This window comes from Canis lupus, chromosome 25, assembly GCF_048164855.1.
Source record: "Canis lupus baileyi chromosome 25, mCanLup2.hap1, whole genome shotgun sequence".
Taxonomy (NCBI): Eukaryota; Metazoa; Chordata; class Mammalia; order Carnivora; family Canidae; genus Canis; species Canis lupus.
The window spans coordinates 44,597,742-44,621,339 of record NC_132862.1 but is presented as its reverse complement, the minus strand read 5'-3'; the positions used below and the strand labels follow the sequence as shown (position 1 = coordinate 44,621,339).

At 47.8% G+C, this 23,598-nt stretch overlaps 1 protein-coding gene, 1 long non-coding RNA gene and 1 pseudogene across 42 annotated transcripts in view; 1 reads left to right on the top strand and 2 right to left on the bottom strand.

Annotated features, from left to right (window-relative positions):
* Positions 1 to 10,016, top strand: part of LOC140617708 (large ribosomal subunit protein P1 pseudogene) — a 28,241-nt pseudogene extending 18,225 nt beyond the window's left edge.
* Positions 1 to 15,405, bottom strand: part of LOC140617710 (uncharacterized) — a 50,838-nt gene extending 35,433 nt beyond the window's left edge. The window contains exons 1-2 of the long non-coding RNA XR_012017897.1: positions 12,617 to 15,405; positions 5,509 to 5,706 (exon numbers count right to left, since the gene is read on the bottom strand). This is a non-coding gene — a long non-coding RNA (uncharacterized lncRNA). The remainder of the gene's footprint in view (positions 1 to 5,508; positions 5,707 to 12,616) is intronic.
* CACNA1C (calcium voltage-gated channel subunit alpha1 C) overlaps positions 1 to 23,598 on the bottom strand; it is a 746,185-nt gene that overhangs the window by 508,109 nt on the left and 214,478 nt on the right. The window contains exon 3 of one of the 41 annotated variants that reach the window (XM_072799595.1): positions 17,348 to 17,441. The exons of the other annotated variants lie outside the window; for them this stretch is intronic. Coding sequence (XP_072655696.1) covers positions 17,348 to 17,441 — 94 coding nt within the window. The remainder of the gene's footprint in view (positions 1 to 17,347; positions 17,442 to 23,598) is intronic. 41 annotated transcript variants of the gene reach the window in all.

The window sequence follows — 23,598 nt, the reverse complement described above, 5'->3', positions numbered from 1 at the left end:
TTGAACAATAACTTGAGGCTTTAAAATGTTATATTGTTGGGGCGCCTGGGTGGCTCAGTCAGTTAAGCGTTTGCCTTCAGCTCAAGTCAAGATCTCAGAGTCCCAGGATAGAGCCTCACACGGGGCCCCCTGCTCAGCAAGCATTCTTCTCCTCCCTCTTTCTCTGCCCCTCCCCCAACTTGTGATCTTTCTCTCTCTCCCTCTCTCTGTCTCAAATAAATAAATAAAATCTTCTTTCAAAAGTTATTTTGAGTTTGAGGGATAGAAATATAAATCTTTCCTATATAAATATCAACTGAAAAACATTTTATTCAGAGCTGTGTATAAAATATGAAGCAATGGTATTAGAAATGAGGATATATTCTCCCAGGAACATGTTAACAGGGGAAACATTCTGCAGGAGAAACCTCTATTTCTTCTGAACCTTTACCACCTTTAGCATAATGATGGGTACGTGGCGTATGTCCAATAGGTACTGAAGGACAGGGAGTTAGTATATCTGATCATTGACTACAGAAATGAGATGAGACTGGGTTGGAGAGCAAGAGAAATCCTACATTGGCCATGCTGGCTATTCAAAAGAGAAAACTAAGAACCAACACTCACTGGACACTGAGTATGAGGTAGGCACACATGTCAGCTCATTTAATATTCATGATACCCCAGAGAGCAAGCTATCGCCAGTCCCATTTCACAGACTGGATAGACAACTTGACTAAGAGCCACACAGCTAGTCGGTGGTGAAATCTAGAATTGTATGTGGGCGTAACTGCAAATCCTGAGCCTCTTGCACCATTCGTAGTGCCTCCTCTCAGGTCAGAAGCACAGTTAACCCCCAGGCGCTGCCATTCTCTCTCCCAATCCCCCAGCATCTCATTTTATCTTTGAAAATGCTACCCTGTGCTTCTGAAATCACTCATCTACATTGTATAAGTAGGAATGTAGTCAACTGGCCTTCTTCCTTCTGGATCTCATCCCAAGGCCTGGATTCTACATTGCATAGAGCTCCTATGGAAGCACTAGATCTCAAGTGGACTACTTGATTTACACGAAGTGGTCCCAGTTTGTCCCACTCACCCTTCTGCTCTCTGAGTACCTCCAAGTCAAGGTTAATTCTCAACACAGACCATGTACACCAAACCCTCTGCCTACCTCCTTACTCAAAATCATCAACCCAAGAGGAGGAGCCCGTCACTATTTATTCATCCGACAACTATTTCTGACCTGCCAGCATTGGGCTAAATATTGGGGGTATGACAATGGAGAGAAGATAAGGTCCTCAACCTCACCCAGCTACTGGGGTGACAGACAATCATACAAATAAATACATAATTACAGATTATTTTAAGTTCTATAAGAGACAAGAGCAAGAGAAAAGGGCAAGATAGGGCAATATAAAAGGTTCTAACAGGAAAGAAGATTTAGAATAGGAGCTTCGGGAAGACTTGTCAGATGAAGTGACATTTAATGAGACCTGAATAGAAGGATACGAAAGAGAAAGACAAATTAAGAGTGAGTGCCTCTGGGTTGTCGGCCTCCTCCCTGTAACCACCACGACCTGCCACCTCCCAAACCCCCGCCTCCACCTGCCTATCTCCAAGCTGATGATGTGAGAACCCGGCCTCTCCAGGTGGAGGTGGGGTGAGGGGGACCCTGAACTTCCACACACACAGGTTTCCCAGTTCGGTGTGCAGAAGCTCATCACCTGGTTTCACCCAGCCCTTGATAGGGGCCCAAATGGGTGACCTTCCAGGAAGGGTGGTAGCCAAAGGAAAGCAAGAGATGAGGATGCAGACAGGTTGTGGAAAACCACCCTGGCTCCACAAACCCTGCCGTGCTTGTGGCCAAGACCCCCTATCCTTCTGGGAAGGGACAAATGTTCTCTGGTGTGTGTGTAAAAATTTTTAAATATGCATTCTGAGAGAAATGTAACTTGTCTAGTTCTGATTCATTCATAACTCATCAAATTTGTTTTGCAAGCACTGCTTGATGTCCAAGAAACTGCCAAGCCTCCCTAACCCCCACAACCCCCTTTGAAGTGGTGGTTATGCAGACGTCACACGCCGGCCTAGGCTCTGAAGAACAGACCCCAGGGCTCTGAGCCCTGAGATTTGGTAAGAAGCAGACCTGCTGTGAAGGTCTTCCAGCCACAGCACCCCGCGCTACCCCCTTGGGCTCTGTTTAGCAATCTCTCTGGTGTGAAAATGTATCCAGAACACATTAGTGAAAGGCCCACGGGTGTGTAGGGAGAAGAGAACTGGGGGAACGATAATCAATGTTTATTTCGTTTGTTTGCTGACTGAAGCTATAATGTGTCAGGAGTCAGGTGAACAAAAAGAAGTGTCCTCCTTTTCTAGATTCAGAAAACTGCCCTAAAAACAGAAGGGACAGGCTTCCGTGACTAAGCCCAGTCCCAGAACTCTAACTTCCTACTTGATTCTGTGTTGAATGGACCTTCTCAGCCAGGAGCAGTGTGTCCCCAGGGAGGCAGTCAGAGGTGAGGGGGGTACTTTGGTTGTCACCAAGCCTGGGGGGGTACTTAAGTGGGGATGAACATCAAGGGTTCTAAACACCCTGCAATGGGTGAGACTGCCCCTAACAAGACTGGTCTCAGCCAAAACGCCCCTCACACTGAACAATAGCTAATGTAAGGGGAAGAAGCCCAGGCAGTAACGACAGCACTCAGTGGCCGCGGGGGTGGGGGCAGGGGGGACAGCTCAGAGACAGGACTGTAGACATAATAGCCTATGCTACCTTCTCAGTACTGGCGTGTTGCTCCTCTGACCTTACGGTCTGACGGCCTGAAGAGTTTAGAGGCGTGTCCCTTTAAGGGAAAGACTGCATATGTTTCACTCTAAACAACACTCAGTGTGGAAATCAAGTCACTTTCTAAAACTCCAGGGTAGATACTCCAGGGTATCTGGAGGAAAGATGCTAAATACTTCTTTCGTGGGATCCCCATGATGATTTTATCTCCGTAGGGGGAAAAAGGCTTCCTAGGCTTCTATGCTCAGGCACTTTGATTTCCAGATAGAAAGCATCTCTTTATGGAGAAGAGAAGTCTACCTTGGATTGCAAGACATGGGGCATTTTGTCAACACATGTCTTCATCTGTGGGGCTTGGAACATTCTCAGGGCCCGTGGCCCTTTATCCATGAGCCTCACCTCACCTTCTGCTTACAGAGAAGACAACAGAGCTTGTACTTTACTCACAGAACATTTTTAGATTAAACGAAGGGTCTAAGGATGGTGTCCAGCAGGATGCTTTCCCCCATGTGAAACAAGGTCCGTTTCTGTCTTCTCTGTTGTGACTGTTGAGATGGTTGTGCCTTCCAGGAGGAAGAGGGCAGACAAAGCACCACTGGATTCTGAGTGCCCAGAAGAGAACTGATGGTCTCCTACCCCCAAAATAATTCTCATGCCTATTAATAAATGCTTGAAAGGTCTTTAAATGATTCAAGAGAAGACTTAAAATATGAAATATCTAATATTCATGCAGGCTATAAATGACTGCGATCTAGTTCTTCAGTCCTTGTGCAAGTTTTAACAGGGAGAAGAGCCTGAAATATACAACAGCATTGATTGTCTGGAAGCAATGGGGACCGAGCATCATGAAAGTAGAAAAAGACACAAAAGGAGACGTGAGGCATCACAGGCATGCTCAGCTGAACCAGCTATGAGACACCAGGCAAGGCCCTCACTGCATGAGCCTCAGTTTCCCTGTTTGTGAAACGGAAAGACAGAGTTGCATGTTCTTAAAGGCCTTCCAACTCTAAAACCCTGTCAGTCAAGCCAGTGATTGAAAACAGTGACTCCACATTGTCCAGCTCAGACAAGAAGTGGAGGCCCAAGGTCAGCCATAAATCATTTCTCTAATATAAGTTAAAGAGAAAAAAAAAAACAAATAGTTTTGCACACGACAAAAGTTTTAAAAAATGTAAATAGTATTGCCTTTCCTCAGGTGCTCTGTCCTTCTGAGGGAGCAAAGGCTGTGCTGGGGTGAGGCCCTCAGTTCACCCACAGACCGGCAGCGTGCCCAAACCATGGCCTCCTTCTCAGAGCTGGTCTCCATTGACTCAGCCCTCATCCTGCATGATGATGAGGTGACGGTCATGGAGGATAAAACCAAGGCCCTATTAACGCCAAGGGTGAAGGTGTTGAACCTCTGCAGCCAGGCTTGCAAAGGCCCTGGCCGATGTCAACATCAAGAGCCTCACGTGCAAGATAGGGACTCCTGGACCCACCCCAGCAGCTGATGCTGGACCCGCAGGAGGTCCCGCTCCCTCCACCATGGCTTCCCCAGCTGAGGAGAAGGAGGCGGAACCAAAAGAAGAAGAATCTGAAGAGGCTGATGATGACATGGGTTTTGGTCTTTTTGACTAAACGTCTTCTGTAACATGTCAATAAAAAGTTGAACTCTTGGGGTATCTTGGTGGCTCAGTCTGTTCAGCAGCCAACTCCTGATTTCTGCTAAGGTCATGAGTTCAGGGTCATGGGATTGAGCCCCATGGAGGGCTCTGCACTCAGCAGCGAGTCTGCTTGTCCCTCCACCCTGCTCCCTGCTCGTGCTCTCTCACTCTAAAATCAATCAATCAATCTTTTTTTTTTTTTTAAAAAGGCTGAACTTTTAAATAAATAGGTGGTCAGTGCTCTCTGAGTCCTTGTCAGGAAAACTGATGAGGAAATTGGCATCACTGGCTACCCAAAAGCAGTCGCTCCTTGTCCCTGGCTCTTAAGGTCCAGATTCTGTTTGGTTGTGACCCCTCTCTCCCAGTGATGGAGGGAGGTCCTAATTCATCCAAACTGGTCAAGATGATCCCACTCTCCTTGCAAAAGGGACATCTGACCAACTCCTGGCCAGTGAGACATGGCAGAGTCTACTGGATTCATCTGGGAAAAGCTTCCTCACTCTTAAGAAACACTCAAGAGACACTTAAGGGACTGGAGAGATGTGTCCAGTCCCCCAGACACTGCTGCTTCTGCCTGGGATGTCTGCAATGGCTATGGCCACATCATGATCTCAGGGGAGCTCTCTGACAACAGGCACACTGAAAATGGCAGAGCACCAACAATCAGGAGGATCCATGCCCCTAAGTCCCTCAGGAGATGATGGGCATGATGTAGTGATAGAACAACCTGGAGCCACCTGTCAAAGGTCAAAAGGGACAGACTCACCACAGGTGTCAGGAGAAATGACTGTGCAGCCAATACCTAACTTACAAGAGCTAAAATATTTGCTTCAAGGAAAGTTTAGAAAAGACTTTTGGAGAAAAGACTATGCTTAAGAACAATTAAGAGTACATCAAAATGCATCCCTCACCTTGAAAACTAAGAATCACATAAAATAAACATGCTGCTCCGCATGTCACCTCTTGATAGCCTTGTCAAAGTGAATGCCAGCCACAGCAGCCTTGGACAACAATGCTTCGTGGGCAGGTTCTCTGTCCTCCTCCATTAATGCCAGGATGCCTTGTATGACATCCCACCTCCCACCTCTGACTGCCTCACCTGGTGCAGCCTGAGAACTGCACAGTAGAAAATGAAGAGCCGAGGTGCCTGGGTGGCTTAGTGGGTTGTGTCTGTCTTCAGCTCAGGTCACGATCCTGGGGTCCTGGGATTGAGCCCCGTGTTAGGCTCCCTGCTCAGTGGAGAACTTGCTTCTCCTTCTCCTCTGCCCCTCCGCCTGCTTTTACACTCTGACTCTCTCTATTAAATAAATAAATAAAATATTTTTTAAAAAAATAAAATGAAGAGTTTCTATCAAAGACACTAGGAATTTACCTTTTCTACAAATTTGATTCAATTTCTGTTTCTTAAAGCTGAAGTCTTCACAATTTGGTAATGGAGAGTCAGTGATGCTACCTGACACTGAAGCATCCCCCTTCCCCCCCACCGTGCACATGGCACAGGCCAGGCCTACAGTATCTGTTGTTGTAAGGATCTTTAAATGGTGAGTCATCCTCATGCCTCAGGAACATGTCTCAAAGGCCTCTGAGGGGAGGCCTCTAGTTCAGGGTAGAGTAGCATACCTCAGCAGCTTCCTGAGAAGCCTCTTTCCTTGGGGGAGGCAGAGGCGGGGCCAGGGCCATGTGGGTAGGAAGAGGGGAGGTAGTTCCCCAGGTCCTGACCCCCCTGTTGCCTCCAAAGATGCTTTCAGCTGAACTGTCAAATCTGAGTGTTTTGTCCTAAAGGAGGAAGGCACCAACGCAAGCACCTTCCTTCCTGAGGGTGCCCTTCACTGCTGTCTCAGCCATACACCCACATAGCCTCGAAAGGTAACTCGCAGTCCTCTCCAGGCTGTGGTCAGCACTCCACTTTCAATGCCCTGTCACCCTCTGGGCCAGGCCAACCACATAATGATAGAAGATCATTTCTATACAAGGGCCTTCCGGTAGCAAAAATTCATTTAGGAGGAAATAAATTTGAATCGAATTTACTAACCCCAGAACATGTAAATTAGGGGAACATTCCTAATGAAATTGCTGCTAGGTTTAGAAATGATCTCAAAGTTGCATTTCAAAATACAGGTTCGTTTCTGCACTGAACCGATTCACTGGGTGGTTGTTTACAGAAGCCCTGGTTCTATTAAAGGGGACTCGAAATGTCAGGTTTTGAAATTAATAAAAATTAATTTCTGTTTGGTGCTGTTCATTTAAAAATTAATCATCCTCCAGTTTGGGTCCTATTCAGTCACTGATTTAAATGTGGGAAAGCTTCACTTATCTGAATTCGAGGAAGAGGTAAGAGGAAAGTCTTGTCTAAACTGATGAAAAAAATCCAAATGGCTGATTATTGAAGAAAAACGGTGCTAGAACTTGTAGTATTAAACATATAATAAACTAAGATTTAAATGAACACTAATAAGTAAAATAGAGTTAGTCACTGAAAAATCACAATCCATAATAGGTTTTTATTACATAATAATGAATTACATTATATCACTGAGTCTTAATTTTTTAAATCAATGGGAAACACAGTCTGTGTCAGAATTCCTGGGGTACGATTTGAATTTAAGCTTCACAGTGTTCAGGATTTAATCGGGCATTTCCGATGGTCAGTGTGCAGCTTTAGTAAATGCGAGATGCAGGGAAGCAAGAGAGAGAGGGGGGAGAAGAAGGAGGGAGAGAGGAGGGACAGGGAAGAAGGACGAATGAGGAGGGGGAAGGAGAGGGCAGGGGAGGGAAGGGAGGGAAACGGGAACCACCCAGGAAAGAACAAATAATTTCTTAAGTTGGGGATCTCAATGAACATGCCTTGGTAGAGAAAAGCAGCCAAGAAAGTGGTGACATTTAAATTTCCCAAGGGCATAGTGTGCCCAGTCTGGGCTGTAGTGAAAGACCTTACTACAGTCTCCTTGTTGTGACAGCTTTAGCCCCCATCTGAGAACAGGATGGCACCCCTGGAGGAAGGGGTGCTGTGGGCCAGCCTGAGCCTGGTAGAGAGCCAGCTCTGGATGTACCGCTGGGCGGGGACTGGTGACATAGAAAGGACCAGAAGATGTTTTACAGGCCCAGGGCATCCATTCTGAACCAGAAGGCAGGCTGCCAACAGGTTCTGTCCTGCTTAGAACTACAGAAGCCCTAGAGTCATCCCTGCTGGTTACCCACCTTGTTCCTATCAGCTCTGGACCTCCTTGTCCACACAGTATTTAAAAAGACCCAGGAAAAAATGCTGACAGGAGAACACAGGGCTACACATACCGCAGCGTCAGGAACCCTCAATGGCGCCGCTCTCCTTGCTGCCTTCCTGCACTAGGCTGGAGATCTCTAGCTAACCTCTGGCTCCTTCCTCACTTCTCTCTTATCACAGCAAAGATTAATTGGACATCCTGGTTTTACACTTCAGTGCAGATGTGTTTATGTTCTCGCTGAAACTGCTGATAGCCTTCCAAAAGTGGTTTAAGACAACGGGAGTCTGTAACGGCAATCCCATACTCCTCATTTGCAAAAATATTATTTTCCATTATGATTCATGGTAATATAGAGTGTTTCAGCTGTGTTATGGGTTAGGCAGGCCATCCTGGAAATGCCATTTACAATTTTCTAAATTTAAAACACCAACTTAACGATGAATAAAAGAGCAGTTCAAAATTGGTGACTGTCTATAAATTATTTGTGAGTGAAAAACTCGATGGATCTTACCAGTGGAACTTCATTTAGGCTTTCACTACATCTAAGCAAGGAAATCTGGATTATATCACAGTTCATCACCTAAGAATTAGCAAAGAATCCTGGATTCGTTCACTCCTACTAAGAAGGTAGTTAACTGTAGAGTGAACTGGCAGGTCACAGGTATTCAGGGTAGATGGACAAGAAAGGCTTCCTGAAACAACAGGAGGGCTCTGGGCTCCTTGTCCCAACTACCCTGCATGCAACCAGTCCGAAAGATGAGCTATTGGAAGAGTGCCTGAAAGAGTCTTACGAGTTCCATATTCCAAAAGAAAGCCCTGCTCTACCCCAGCCTTGAAGACATAATGACCAGGGACAGTACACCTGGGGGAGCAGGGGGCATGGACTAGGAAGCTCACCTGATCTAAACTCTCTGGGACCTTGGGCCATATGGCTGAGAGGTCTCTGTCTCCAATGGGCTGGGACTCCACTGACATAAAATGAAGATGTGAGCTAAATGGTGCTTGGGGACCATTCTTGACCTGTCACACACATTTCTGAGTTTGGGGCCGAGAGGAAGACTCTTTCCTGTTGGACACACTATCCCTAGCAGACTTTAATTGCAGGGTACAGAATCAGATGTACGATCTTGTGGCTCCCTAAGAACTATGTCCCTATTCAGTGTAGGATGCTAATCCATCCACCTTCCCCCTTACCCTCATCTCTACTACCATTTCCTGAAGTAATGGTTTCCTATCTGTGGCACTAACACCATTCACTTTGTCCAAGACTAGAAAATATTTTGATAGAAGACAATTTTTTTTTCTTGTGACAACAATGTTTCCCAAAGGAAGCTGGCTCTGAAATAGCAGAGATGTCAAACCACAGACATACGTAGCTGGTAACACTCTTGAGCCCATCTAATCCAATCCCGTCTTTACCACGGCAGAAACTGAGGCCCAGAGTGGCAGCAACAGTGGCACAGCCAGGAACCCAAGCACTCTGCTCCCTACTGTCCTGTGGGAGAACATGACTTCCTAGTTATGAGTCCCTGCTTCCACAAGGAGGGTCTCGCCCAGGCTCTGCTCTCCAGCCATGTGATCAGGGCGGGTCTGAGGACATCCCAAGGCATTGAGATCACACACCCACTCCTCATGAGTTTCTGTCTGGACTAAACGACAAAGGTATCGAGAACACAGAGCACAGTGCCAGGCACGTAATGACTATTACTGTCATCCCTACTATTATTATCAGTGACTCAAAAAAATACACACATCTCTTCTTCCATTAAGGGAAGTGTATTTGGTCCATTTGCCAGACATTAGGACATATTCTCTATTTTGGTAACTTGAAATTTTTCTACCAGATCGCATCAGAGCCAAAAAGACATCCTAGTCACTGTTTGCTCTTAGGAATAAAGTGTCCCCCAGTGTCCTCACAGGACCTTTGTTTGGAAAGTACTCCTACTTTCTCCAGTGATGGTATTTTCAGACATTCCAGTGTAGGATGCAGGGTAGAACCTGATGAATCTGAGGGCAAGAAACCCACTGACAACTGCCACCGTGTTCAACAGCAGGGTCGGGACTTAGCAAATGGGTGTTCCTGCGTGGGAAAATGTGACAGTCAGAGGGAGCACAAGTGTTCATGGGCAAAAACAGTTCATCAAATAGATGAGGCCCCAAACTCTTCCAATCACTGAAACACAGCATTCATAGTGGGACATAAAATGAGACCATCACAGAACTTGAAAGGGGAGAGGGGAAAGAATCAGGCAAAGAACCCTAAAAAGGGGCAAAGTGTGTCCAGGAAAAACATTTATCAGGAGGTCTCCAAGAGAAGGAACTGTCCACGGACAGAAAGGGAAAAACAAAAAACAAAAAACAAAAAAAAAAAAAAAAGAAAGGGAAAAACAGAGTTTACTAGCACATACGAAAAATGACTGAGGTATTCCAGTTGCCTAAACGTTCAACACAAGTAAACAATGTGATGTGGAAGGAGAAAGGAGGGGAGGACAAGGAGGAGAGGAAGAGGGAGGGGGAGGAGGCAGAGTGGAAGGAGAAGGGAGGGAAGGATAAGGAAGAGGATGAGGGGACAAGGGTGAGGGGATGAGGGAGGGGGAGGAGGAGAGAGGGGAGGACAAGGAGGAGGAGGAGGGAGTGGAGGAGGGAGGGAGAGACAAGGAGGAAGGAGGAGGAGGAGAAAGCAGAGGGGGAGGAGGAGGGAGAGTAGAGGACAAGGAGGGAGAGGGGAGGACAAGAAGGAGAGAGGGAGAAGGGAGGCAGCAGGTAATCTCAGCGTATACTGATGGAAATGAGCTGCCTTTAACAGGAAGCAACAGCCTCCTCCTCATGGGCCAGGTAGAGCTGGGTAATCGTGAGTTAAAGGCAAACACAGAGTTCAGGTGAGGTGGCCAGGACTGGGGAAGAGGATGCTCGTGAAGACGATGGGTAGCCTTGGGGAAGACGACCAGGAGGCACCTGGCTGCTGTCTATGATACCAACAAAGATGTCCTAAGGAAGAGAGAATGGGTTTTCCCCTCTAGACGGCAAAATGAAACACAGCAGGTAGACGATAAAGGCAAGCAGCCCTAAGAAAAATTTTCTCAGGATGACAGATATCCCTCAGATGGATTTCATCCCCAGAGGGGTTGGGGCAGAGGCTGGATGGCCCAATGACTTGTCAAGGCCATGGTGGGAGAAGGCCCTCTGCCTGGTGGGCCTGGGCTCCCTGCAGCTCTGGGACACTGGGGACCCGGCAGGAGAAAAGGCTTTGGTCCCCTCGGCCCATGCCCAACACTGTCAACTGCTCGGCTTGCTGGGGCTCGCTTCCTCTACTTCTGTAAAGAGAAGCAAAGGTGCCCGGCCTGCTGCAGGGAAGGACCCCTCCACTTCCTCAGCCACCTCCCCTCAGAGTCTCATGCAAACCAGCTCCCCAGGGTAACAAGTTTGCACAGGGCCTTGCAGGCAGGGCCGGAAAGCCTCAGCAAGCCTGTGAGGAGACCGCTGCGGGCCACCCCCAATGCAGGTGAGGAGTCCTAGAGCAATGTCTGCATCTCCTGCAGGCGCTGTACAAATTTAAACCTACCTGGAGCCACTTTGTGAATCTCAGTAAAAAGATTTCTGCTGAAACAGACAGCTACTTGAAAGGGTTCTCCTCCCATTTATATCTAATGTGCTAAGTTCTGACTTCTGAGTGCAGAGGATAAAGGCCCATCTCCGTGGATAAAAGCACAGCATGAAGCTATTTGGCCCCACTCCCCGTCTGCAGCTGCATCTCTCACTTCTTCCCATTGCATGCTCTCCCCTTGAGACTCAGTGTCACTGACCACACAGCTCTGTGCCTTCTAATACCCGGTGAGTCAGAGGGCAGGTGGGAAAGGAGTCAGCCACATTTTAATTGAGAATCTACTATGTGCCATGCACCCTATTACACATTTTCATTTTTTTTTTATTTTTATTTATTTATGATAGTCACACACAGAGAGAGAGAGAGGCGGAGACATAGGCAGAGGGAGAAGCAGGCTCCATGCACCAGGAGCCCGACATGGGATTCGATCCCAGGTCTCCAGGATCACGCCCTGGGCCAAAGGCAGGCACTAAACCACTGCGCCACGCAGGGATCCCACACATTTTCATATATCATCTTATTTCTCTCAACAACCTTGCAATTTTTGTGGCAACATTCCCATTAAGGGAAACTGTATACAAAACAAATAAAAAGTTACTTAAAACAAAAATTTGCACCACCTGCTTCTGCCTTCAAAGCAATGGGTAAATGAATCTCTCTACCACCCCTTTTCCTTGTCCAAGGAGATAGGTCAGACCCCCATCAAATGGCCCGTCCTGTGGGAAGGCACAGCAGTGGATAGGCAGCGGAAGGCTCTGAGCAGAGTTTAGGATACACTAGATGGAGCTGAACTGCTCCGCATAATAAAAATAGAGAGAGGGAGAAGTAGAAAGGGCAAGAAATATATTAAAACCCTAAGGCTTGTGTCGGCAAAAATGTCTGGAAGGCTTTTTAAGCACAGAAATTTCAAACATTCAATATTCACATTACAATGACGTGGACTCCCTTGAGCTTTCCAAAATCTGAATATAGGCTGATATACTCATAAAAACCTTGTGTGAAACTGGAGTGTGTGTGCGTATCTGTATATCAAAGGGGAACAGGTCCATGTGAGGGTCTGTCAGAAGCAGAGAGGAGGGCACAGTCAGAGAAAGTGACTGCGGCTGACCCTGGAGACACTGAGACAAGTCCCTAGGGAGTGACCACAATCTGGGAGAGGGCACGGGATGAGGGCTGAAGCTGACACCTGGGACATGCAGGGACCGGGCTCAGGGCCACATAATTGCTGGTTGAGGGCTGATACTTAACTCCAGCTCTGTCCGAAGACATATCCAACTTCCTTCCTTTCCTAGAAATGCTCATCTCACGCTCCTGCTCCCTCCTGACCCAGCACCCAGCACTCAACATCCTCACCATACAAACTACACGCACTCAATACTTACCTCTCATGGAGCTGCTCTGACTTCCCCAGGGTGGACAAGTCGCTCCTTGCAGTGCATAGGCCACTATGTTCACCAAACCTGTTTCTCCTCCATGTGAGTGCAGAAGCAGACCATATTTTCCAGAATTGCATTCAAGCCAATGGAACATGCAGGAAATGATGAGTACCACCTCTGGGCCTGAACCTTAAAACTTTGGGTGCAACTATCCCTCCCTTCTCTTATCTCTCATCTACCAGCCAGATTCGGGGAATCTGGAAGAAAATTTCCAGGCCTAAGAGGATGGCACAGCCTCAAAACAGAACCTGGGGCCCGTGAATGTCCCCTGTCACCACCCTGCCTATCTAAGTTGGACTGTGCTATAAGAAATAAACCTTTAATCTGTGAAGCCACCGAGAGTTGGGGGTTACTCGTTACAGCAGATAGGCCATTCTGACTAATACACCCTTTCCAAGGCTGCCATGAAACTTGTTCATCTCTCTACCATCCACCTTGCCGACCAGGTTATATTTCAATCTTCCACAAAAAATATCTACTTTCCCACTGGGCTGACCTCCTCAAGGAAAGGAACTATCTTACATTCATTCTATGTTTTCCACACCTAGAACACATAGTTTACAGGTGTCCTCACTAAGTGTGTACTGAAGAAGGAAATAAATGAATGATAGATCCCAGATGAGCCCAATGTCCAACTGGGTCTGCACTACCCTGAACATTTTTAATTAAAAAAAAACACCAGCCTTCGGACCAGCTAAGCCCTGGATGAAGGAAAGAGAACGGCCAGAAGGTGTGGCAGGGATTGGGAAGCTTCCCCTCTTCTGCTAGGTTCCCATCGTGCAGGCATACCTTGAAGTGACAAAAACCCTACCCTAGGAGAGTGAGGGCTGGCAGGAATGTTTCACCATGCTCCATCCTACAGTATTTTGAAGTCTTTTGTTTAAATCGATTGGCAATGTTTAAACACACCATTTCACACAGAAGTGCAATATTACTAATTAGGCAATAAGGAGTAAGACACTGTCATTTTATAGTAATGCATTATGCACAAAAAAGCCCTCCCTCTTTCAAATAAACCTGAGATTTCACATAATCTCATTTTTAGTATAGAAAGGGGATTCCATTCCATTAATGAAGAGCAAGTCCTGTTGAATGTGCTACTCACTTAATAGAGAAACACCAGGCATGATCCCAAAGATGCTTCTCCTGGGTTTTGGAAGAGCTTTGCCCAACCTTGAAGATCTGGTTCTCACCATGATCAAAGGCGGCCACTTTCAGTACCTCCTTTGTTCTCTTGTATCAGTGACCTCGAGGGATCCATATTTTCTTTTCCTGTAGTAAATCTCTTCATGGCATTTTGTGAGGGTTTTTTTTTCCTTCTTTAAATATGACTGGCTATTAGAGCTCTTAATGAATATGTCATGTTAATGGGGCCTGTCACAATTTCATGATGCTTTATTTTAGTTTTTCTTGTGTCAGGTAAATCACTGTGGTTGAGGATAGCTGAATGTTCCTTCCTTTCCCTCTCCCTATAGGTTCTCACTCAACTTGAGGATAGAGTCTTCCAGTTGGGTAGCAGCCCCTCCTTGAAGTGGCCCTTTGGAAGCTAGACCTGGTGCCCTCATCTTAGGCAGCATGGCTAGAGCCCAGCCTTGGCCTCTAAATAGGAAGCCATGGTGTCCACACAGCAGAACATCTTCCCGTTTCTATGGACTGGACCCTCCCTGCCTATGTGGGTGAGCCAGGCCCCTCAGCCTAGAGGGGTTTTCTCCACCCTTCCTCTCCTTGTACAGATTCAGCTCTTGTCACCCACATGCATTCCTCCCTCTGCTCCTTTGGGGCACAACACTGGCACACACTGCCTGCAAGGTGCCTCTGTCACAGCGGCACCCAGCACAAGTCTGTTTTTGAGGGGAGGAATTTAGCGTCTACATTATACCAGAGCCACACAAAGATCCTAGGCAGAGGCTCTAGAAGAGCCAGCCCTCCCCATATCTTTACTCTTCACTTCTGAAAATCTGAGCTGGTTGATACAATCCTATTTAGAATTTATATCCTTCCTTCTGCCAAAGGAGCTGAGGTAACTGATTTAATATCATCTGTTCGGGACACTTAGAAATTTTTCACATTTCTCAGGGAACAATTCTTCTGTTTTACAGTTATAAAAACACCACCAAAGAGGAGACCAGAGGACTGAGAACCTAATATAATTTAGGCCATAAAAGTGAATACCAATTCACTGAAGTAGTCTCTTTCTTTCTCTCTTTCTCTCTGGGGATGGGAGGTGGGAAGGGATAAAAGAGACTATCTGCTGGGCACAAGAGGCTTGACGCCTGTGCCCTACAAGCTTTTAATTGTTCCACAGAAACATCTGAAAATTAAAAACAAAAACAAAAGTAGGTTTGGTCCAAAACACAGAAGATGCTGGAAAATCAAAATGGATATTTAACTCAACATTCATAAAAGTTAACACTGTGTCAGCCAGTCAAATGTGGCTCAACACACAGAGTTATCTATCAATACAACAGAGTTCCTATCGCAAGACCAAAATGAATAACTTATTCTTAATAAAACTCAACATTATAAAAAAATACAACCATTGTCTCTAACTTCATTATAGCAGAAACATACTACTTGATGTGGTTTGTGTGGATACATTTTACAACATCTGATACGCTGAAGGGCAGAGTGATTATCAGGCCTCGGGAAGCTTCACGCAACCCTGGGAGCACATAAGTCATTACACCACGTGGCCCCTATGTACTGGGTTGATCATAAGGTTTTTTGGGTTTTGTTTTAATTCTGAGTGAAAAGACTCACACACAGGCTGCTGGTTCTGGTTGGCTGTCGGCTTCTCTCTGATAGCTGTCTTTTCCCAAGGACCCAGCCAAGGTTTCGAGGAGAGGCCGCTGGGCTGGGGCGCCTCCGCTGGCACCCTCCCTGTCACTGTGCAGATGGGATGGCTCAGTCCCTCTGAGAGGTCAGCAGATCCAGCTCCGAGATCCTGGACAGGGCCTTAGAGCCTCAGGCCCTTTGCTGCAACCGTGAGGAAATGTAGCATCGGCATGAAATCTGCCTTTACTTTCTTAGCTATCTCTCGTTAAGGAAGGTAAACGGATGTACCCTACCCTGTGTGGATACTGCTCCTGGTCCTTTTGGCCACATCTGGCTTACTCCACGTTGGCCTGACAGCAGGCCTGTCCCTGACACGTGCCCTCCAAACTCTGAGTCTCCTCACGCTTACCTGGCATGTCAGTACTTCACTGTTACGGGGCAGACTTTCTGAAAACCACAGCGGCCAACCACGAAGCCACTGCTCAGATGCTGCACTTGGGAAGAGGCTCCAGGTCCAGAGGGAAGTTCATCCTTCACCGCCTCAACGTCTCTCTACCCACCACTGGCCCCATCTCAATTCCAAATGCAAATCACTTTCTGGTTCCCTGGTCATTCCTTTGGCTCACGATGGAGTGGCTGCTATTAGGAACACAGCTCCTCAGAGAGGTGGCTAGGCCGGAGGGCACTGGATTTGAATTCTGACTCTATGGATTTGCATCCTTGACTCCACCACCTAAAAACTGTGTCATGCGACCCCAGGCAGTCACCAAAATCTCACTGAGCCTCAGTTTCTCCTTCGGTAGGATGTAGAAAATAACACCTGCTCACAGAATCACGGGCTAAGATTCTAAAAACACACAGTGGTACACAAAGGTAAGACACACTTTGACCGAGAGTCCGTGCACCTGACTGCTGGCAACGAGGAAGCACGGAGTCATAGCAGAGATGTAGGGTGAAAGAGGGGTGGCGTGCGTTCACAGCCAGTCTGGGGAAAGAGGCCTGCGTGGGATGAAATGGAAAGTGCAGTCCCCAGAAGAGAAGAAAGAAGCGTCACATATGTTTCCAGTGATGGGCACTGGGGTCCCACAGACCTGAGGTCAGAGTCTCCGCTCTTCCTTGCTGCCCATGTGACCTATTCTTTTTTTTTTTTTAAGATTTTATTTATTTATTCATGAGACACACACACACAGAGAGAGAGAGAGAGAGAGAGAGAGAGGCGCAGAGACACAGGCAGAGGGAGAAGCAGGCTCCATGCAGGGAGCCTAATGTGGGACTCGATTCCAGGTCTGCAGGATCATGCCCTGGGCTGAAGGCGGAGCTAAGCCGCTAAGCCACCGGGCTGCCCCCATGTGCCTTATTCCAAGAACCTGCTCCTCTTGTATAAAATGAGGATAGTGACAGCCCCTCATGTTTATAAATGGCTTTGCACAGTACTTGGCATACAACAATTGCTCCAGAAACCCTACTATTATTAAATGGTTATCTACATTAAGACTAGACTTTTTTTCTTTTATTTATTATTTGAGAGAGAAAGACAACATGAGCGGGATGAGGGGCAGAAGGAGAAGGAGAAGCAGGTTCCCCACTGAGCAGAGAGCCCCGACCACAGAGCTCAATCCCAGGACCCTGAGATCGTGACCTGAGCCGAAGGCAGATGCTTCACCGGCTGAGCCACCCAGGCGCCCCAAGACTGTACTTTAGAGACTGGTAAGTGCTAGATCTCAGGCACAAATTGTGAGCAAGTCAGCGGTCTATGAATCCATAAGCAATGTCGCCACTGGCTCCTGTGGGCCCCCCCGCCCCCCGTGTCCTGCTCTCGGTGCTTCTCAACCCGTGACACCCCACCCCCCCTCCACTCCCCCCCCACCCCCCCTGTCTGCTGCTCACTGCGTCTCAGCGTACATTCTCTGACAGTCTTCCTGTCCCCATGTCGGTCTCGGGCTGTCTCAGACTCTGACCTCTAAAGTTCTTCATCTTTCTCTTCCTTCCTTTATTCCTTTAAAAACCAACAGATTAAAAAAAAAACCAACAGATAAATGAGGCCACCTTCGTCTGGGCGGGCGGCGGACGGCACTTTCTCGCTGCCCGGCGCCCCGGCCCGCCCGCGCCGCGCTCCCACGGCCTGCTGTCCCTCCGGGGCCGCGGCCACACCTGTCTGGCTCTCCGCAGAGGCTCACTCCCGAGGGAGAGGAGCGGGCACTCGCGGGCCTGGTTAGCGGCCGTGACAAAGCGACAGCCTGATTCGACCCCTCCGCAGCTGCAGACGGGACGGGAGGCGCGGGAAGGACAGCAGCTCCCGCGGGCGGCCGGCTTGGGCCTCCCCCGCTACACGCTCCGGCCCGCTGGAGGGAGCCGAGGCCTTTATTGGCACCACCCAAGCCTAATCCGGCCCCGCTGGGCAGGCTTCCCGGGAGGCGAGAGGCCCACAACACGGCTCCCCGAAACCGCAGGCCGCAGGGGGAGCAGAATCTGGCCGCTGCCTCCTCACAGGGTGGGGCTGGGGAAGGCGCTCGAAAGAGGAGCCAGACCGTGGCCGGAAACGACCGCCGGCCCGGCTGGGAAACTGGGAAACGAGCAGGAGCAGGCGCAGGCCGTGCGAGGGTTTGCAGGGCTCTCTCCACGAGGCTCCAAAGATGGCAATGATGTTGTGTGAAATCTAGGCGGGTCTCAGGGGCAGGAGGAGGAAGACATGGCCCACGAGGAAAGGTGACCAAAGCCACATGGCAGCTTCTGCCCAGGGCCCCCAGGCAGGGCAGCAGGTGAGAGCCAGCGGACAGGCCGAGGGGCGGCCCTGCGGACAGCCACTCGAGGGATCCAGGTGAGGCCCTAAAGCCCCGACGGCAGGTGGATTCACAGGTAAGAGAGTGCTGGGAACTGGATGCAGAGCAGGTATTGCAGGTGGGAGGAAGACCTGCCTGCCCCCTCCCTTTTTCCCTCGGCTGCACCTGCCAGCCACACGCAGAAATAGAGAGGGACTTGTCAGCGGTAAAGTGGGAGTAATGAAACCAGAGAGGTAGAAACACCAGAGAGACCAGTTGGAGGGTGTCAGTGGAGACATCTGTACCTTCACACTGCTTGGCAAGGGGCCTGGTGAATGAGCTACAGCCAGCCAGGTGGCATTAGCCACTGCAGAGGGAGATCCCAGGGCTTCCAGAAGGGCAGGCTCACCTCCCCTAGCCCTCGGGCCTCACCAGACATACCCCTCCACCCCACCCAAAATTTAGCTCCCCATCCCTTTACATAAGACTTTAACCCCAGCTTAAAAGCAAATACCCATGGAATGAGAAGCATCTTCAGGGATTTCCATTATTCATCACCATTAAGATCCTAGTGCTATGAGTATTTTGTGGAGAAGAGGAAGCCACCAAGCCACCAAAGAAGAAAGCAGCCTAGAAAACAAGATTATCTGCTTTTTCATGCCACCTCTGCACCTGTCCTCCTCACCAGAGGGTAAGCCCCAGGAAAGCCAGACTGAGCCCAGGTCCTCACTGTACTTCCAGTGCCTGGGATGCCTGGCACATGGTAAGACAAGTAAGAGGTAAGTGATGAAGGCATGAATGAACACACAAATGAACAAGCTACACAGGGAGATACAGCTCTCGTGGACTATTTCCTATTCTCAATACAGCTGCATGCTAGGAGGTTCTGTATGAGGCAAATCACCTCCCATGCTGACGTGCTCAGCTCTGACAGGAGACAACCAAGGAATGGGTGCCCTAAAGTTGACGCCAAAGGCTACAAACTAACATGAACTTAATTCAAGTGACCAGGGTTTCGCCCACAATGACCAGAAGCAGCTGTGAAGTTCTGTCCCTTTGGTGATAAACTTGAGGGCATTGCAGGGGAAGTCAGAGTTCCCACCACACAGTTCATGGAGCATCTTTGGAGACATACAAAGGATACAGAAAACTGGGCAAAAAGTCCAAGTCTCCTAACCTCAGAAGGCATATTGAAAAACAAGTCCCCTTAGCTGCCAAACACAGAGCCAACATTCCTTTCCTGCCTGCTTTTACCATCATACACCTGAAAATCCTCCAGAATAACAACATCCCAGCCCTGGTGCCTGTTTGCCTTGCCTGGAAATCAGAAGCTGCAGGCAGTGGAGGATGGGATGGAGAAAAGAAAAAAGAAGACTTGTTACAGAAAAGATTGGGCCAATTAGGAAAAATTGCAAAAGCTTTCAGACCGTGCAGGGGCTCGCTCTCCTGCACACACACCGCAATCTCTGTCTCTCTTTCACTCGGATGTAATTCATAACAGATTTTACGTTTACAGGAACCAGACAGAAGCAATTTCCATGTCAACTTTTCAGACCGGTTACAACTAAGGATCTCAGGAACCTCTGGAGACAGAACTGATGAGGCTTACCTACCTGCCAGAGAGTCAGGCCACCGACCACCTGTTCCTGTTTCCTGGGAATCTCGGGAATGAGGAGAGGAGGAGGGCCCAGCAGTGGTAGCCTTGAAGGCTGGTTCATGTCCTCAGCCCATATCTCCCAGACCACTTTCTGTGCCAGTGAGCCCACAGCACACAAGAGTAATTCTTAATTTTTGTAGGATCATGAAGCACTTTGAGAATCTGATGAAAACATGGGGGCCTTTCTCGGGAAAAATGCACCTATGCGTATGCATGTGCACGCGCGCGCGCACACACAGACACACACACACACACACATTTTTATATATATTCTCAGTAGGTCTCCAAACCTACCTATGCCTCAGAATCATTTGAGCAACTTCTCAGATTATGGTGCAGCCCCTTCCTGTGCTCACCAAAACAGAGTCTCTAGAGAAGGTGTCCCAAAGTTTGTATTGAAGAAACCATTCCTGGGATTATGATATTCAGGTGAGCACCAATCTGTGAGCAGGTTTAGTCCCTGCCTAAGGGACTCAAGGAACGTCAAGTTCAGCATCTCTGTCCCCATCCTTCACCCTTGCAAGAGAACTTTCCTGTATTAAGCCAGACACTATGTTAGGCTGGTTTCCCTAAATTAATTCATTCAATTTGATTTTCACAGAAATCCTGAGAAGAAAGTAGTATTTTCCCCCATCTAATAGGTGGAGAGACAGAGACTCCAAAAAGTTAAGGAACTTGCCCACAATATGGCATGTGGCAGGTTGAGGACCAAAACCAGTACCTGCCTGAATTTTTACAAGGATGACACCATCAAAACCCAGCCAGGTGATATCTGGGTAAGTGCCCCTCCCATGTGCTGCCCCAGGGCCCTGGGTGTGCCTCTATTCCAGCATTCAACCTACTATGTTACTAGTTTGCTCGTTTCCCTGTCTCCCTGCATGGAGGGAACATGGGGGCACAACTTCATCACCTTTGAATCTGCAGCCTCAGCACAGTTCTGGTCCATAGTAGACATGAGACAAGTATGTCCTGGACATACTACAGAGAAAAGGAGGGAGTGTACAATTGAGCTGACCACTTCTCCCTCTAAAAATTCCACCAGAGAAGCCACTTCCCCAATTTTGTGCCCTCAATATAACAAGGACCCCCCCCACACACATGGCTCACCAACAGGCAAGGGACTTTGAAACCTTCACACACATGATTGGGTTTCCATTTTAGGTGGTGTGGAAGAAGAAAGGAGAAAGACTTGGGGAAGGCACAGGAGAGAGGGACTGGAACAAGCAGTCACAAAGGAAACCCATGAGAACCTCTGCCCCCAGGAGTTATGGATCCTGTCACTGCAGTATGCCATGCTTTCACTCAGGTCACACCTACCCTTGTGTTTGCTTCCCCTATATTACCTCATTGCTCGCACAGTTTTACAGTGGTTCTTGTCAGAGGGCATTAGTAAAGATTACGTGGGTTCCATCATCATTACTTTTCTGTAGATGGAGACTCACAAGTCATCTGGCCAGTCCCTTCCAATGCCAAAACTCCCCCTCCAACATCGCTGACAGACCTCCAGCCTCTGATTGAATGCTTATAGGGATGACGAACACCAGACCTCTTGATGAGTTCTAGTTCTAAACAGCTCTCTGCTGAACCCATAGCATCCACCCACTGTCTGAGTTCTACACCAACAAGTGACCCACAATCCCTCTCTACATGACCACCTGACAATACATCTTCTTGCCTCGGTCCTACAGCTGTTCATTATGAGCCCTGGGCAAAGTATCCCTTGTAATCCATTATGTAGGCTTCAGTGTTCACATCTATAAAGTGATAATGCCAACAAAACCAACCCTGTGGGGTTACTGTGGAGATTCAACAAGCTCTGCTTAAATGATATCAGGTATGTAGGTCTCTTGGTCTACAACAACTCCAAAATATTAGCTCTTGCTGATCTTTTTTCTCTTCCCCTAGCCTACATACTAAGTGCTACCCATCTATGAATGCAGCTTGGGATGGTGCCATAGTTTCAGCAGCCCTGATCATATAAGAATAAAACATATACCTGGACCGTTTTCATGTGGACTGTTCTCAAGTCTGCTCTTCCCAATTGTGTCTTTGAACAATTGAGTTTGGGAGCCAAAATATCAGACCCCAACGTTTTCCTGTTTGCTTCAGCTCACCATGTCAATCTATTATGATCATTTTGATCTTAATTCCATCCCCACACCGAAGGCCTTGATGCTGCCCCTTCCAGGGGTCCCTCCATTTGCATTTTACCGACTCTAAAACTTCAGCTTAAGATGAGAGTCTGGGGGCCTTCCTCTTTGAAATTAACTCAGCTCCACATTTTATAGAAGAAAATGCAGTGCAAAGGGATGAGCTGGTTTATAGGAAACCAAAGAGATGGTAATGGTCATTGTAATCATTGTCTTGGCTGAGCACTTCCTGTCTACAGATACTACAGGAACGGGTCTCCTCACAGTGGCCAGCATCTTGGACCCCAGAGGGCAGCATTCACCTCCATGTACCCCACACCCAACAACATACCAGACACACAATAGGTACCTAAATTCTTGTGGAGTAAATGAATATGTGATCTCATCTGACACTCACAAAAATCTTCATTTAGAAAATGACAAAAACTAGGCTTCAAGAGACTCCAGCACCCATTCAAAGTCCCCGGGTGCTTCTGGGAAGTGCTGTGATTAGAACCCAGTTTGCCTGGCTCCAAAGCCAACCCCTCACTTTATTGCAAGAATGTTCCAGTATGCAATACCCTGGACATTCAGGGGAAAGCTTTCCACATCACATCACTGCAATCACATGTCCCAAACTTATATCTAAACAAGAGAAATGGGAAAAACCTACCAAGATTAAAATATCTTTGAGCAGAGAAGATCCTTTAGCCTCTCCTCCCAAAGTGACTCACTCTCTGGTTCCATTCTCCCACTGACTCATCCTGTCAGGACATTTGGCTTCCTCTGAAAGGAGAAGGGCTCCATGCCAGGCTTGCCAGTACCAGGCCGGCTGGGTTGCCTAGCAGATGCTGGCTCCAGAGAGAAGCAAGGACTATTGCTTCCGTATCTTAATGCTCTCCCCTCAGATTGAGGTTTATCTTCTCTAGGCCCTTCACCCTTTGCCAGGTGCCAGTAAAGAGAGATGCCAGGGGTTACCTCCAACTACATTCAGGAGTATGGGGTGTTTCTGTGTGTGTGGGTGGGTGTGTGTTATGCCTGCATGTTTGTTTCCTTCAAATATAAGGTTCCAATCATTCATTCATACATATACCATGTACTCAATCTCATGGTAGATTATAATGGAAGTTACAGGCACTAGAAGATGTGCTCCCCATTCCAGCAAACATGAGCAAAGACTCAGAGTGAGGCCTGCTTAGGAGGCAGTAGGGCAACCCACCTGCCCAAAACAAAAGCTTATGTGAAAGGGTGGAGAAAGAGGGGCAGAGCCTTGAAGATCAAGTGTAAAAAGTTCTAACTTTCTCCAGTGAGACAAAGAGAAATTATGAAAGCTTCCTTCACTGCAGACAAGGAATGCAGAGGAAATAGACTCTCAGGAGATCAGTCCAGCAGTGGTGTGTCCAATGGTTCAGAGAGTGAAGAAACCAAAGGCAGGAAGACAAGAGCTCTTCCTGAAAGAAGACTCACATCAAATAAGTGCAAAACAAGAGTACTTTCATTCAACTAATGAATACTTATTTGTGATCATTATTATGAAACTCTGATTGTTCCTTCAGAACCTACTGATTTACTTTTTGCTCGTGCTGTCTACTTTCCAACCTTACTAAT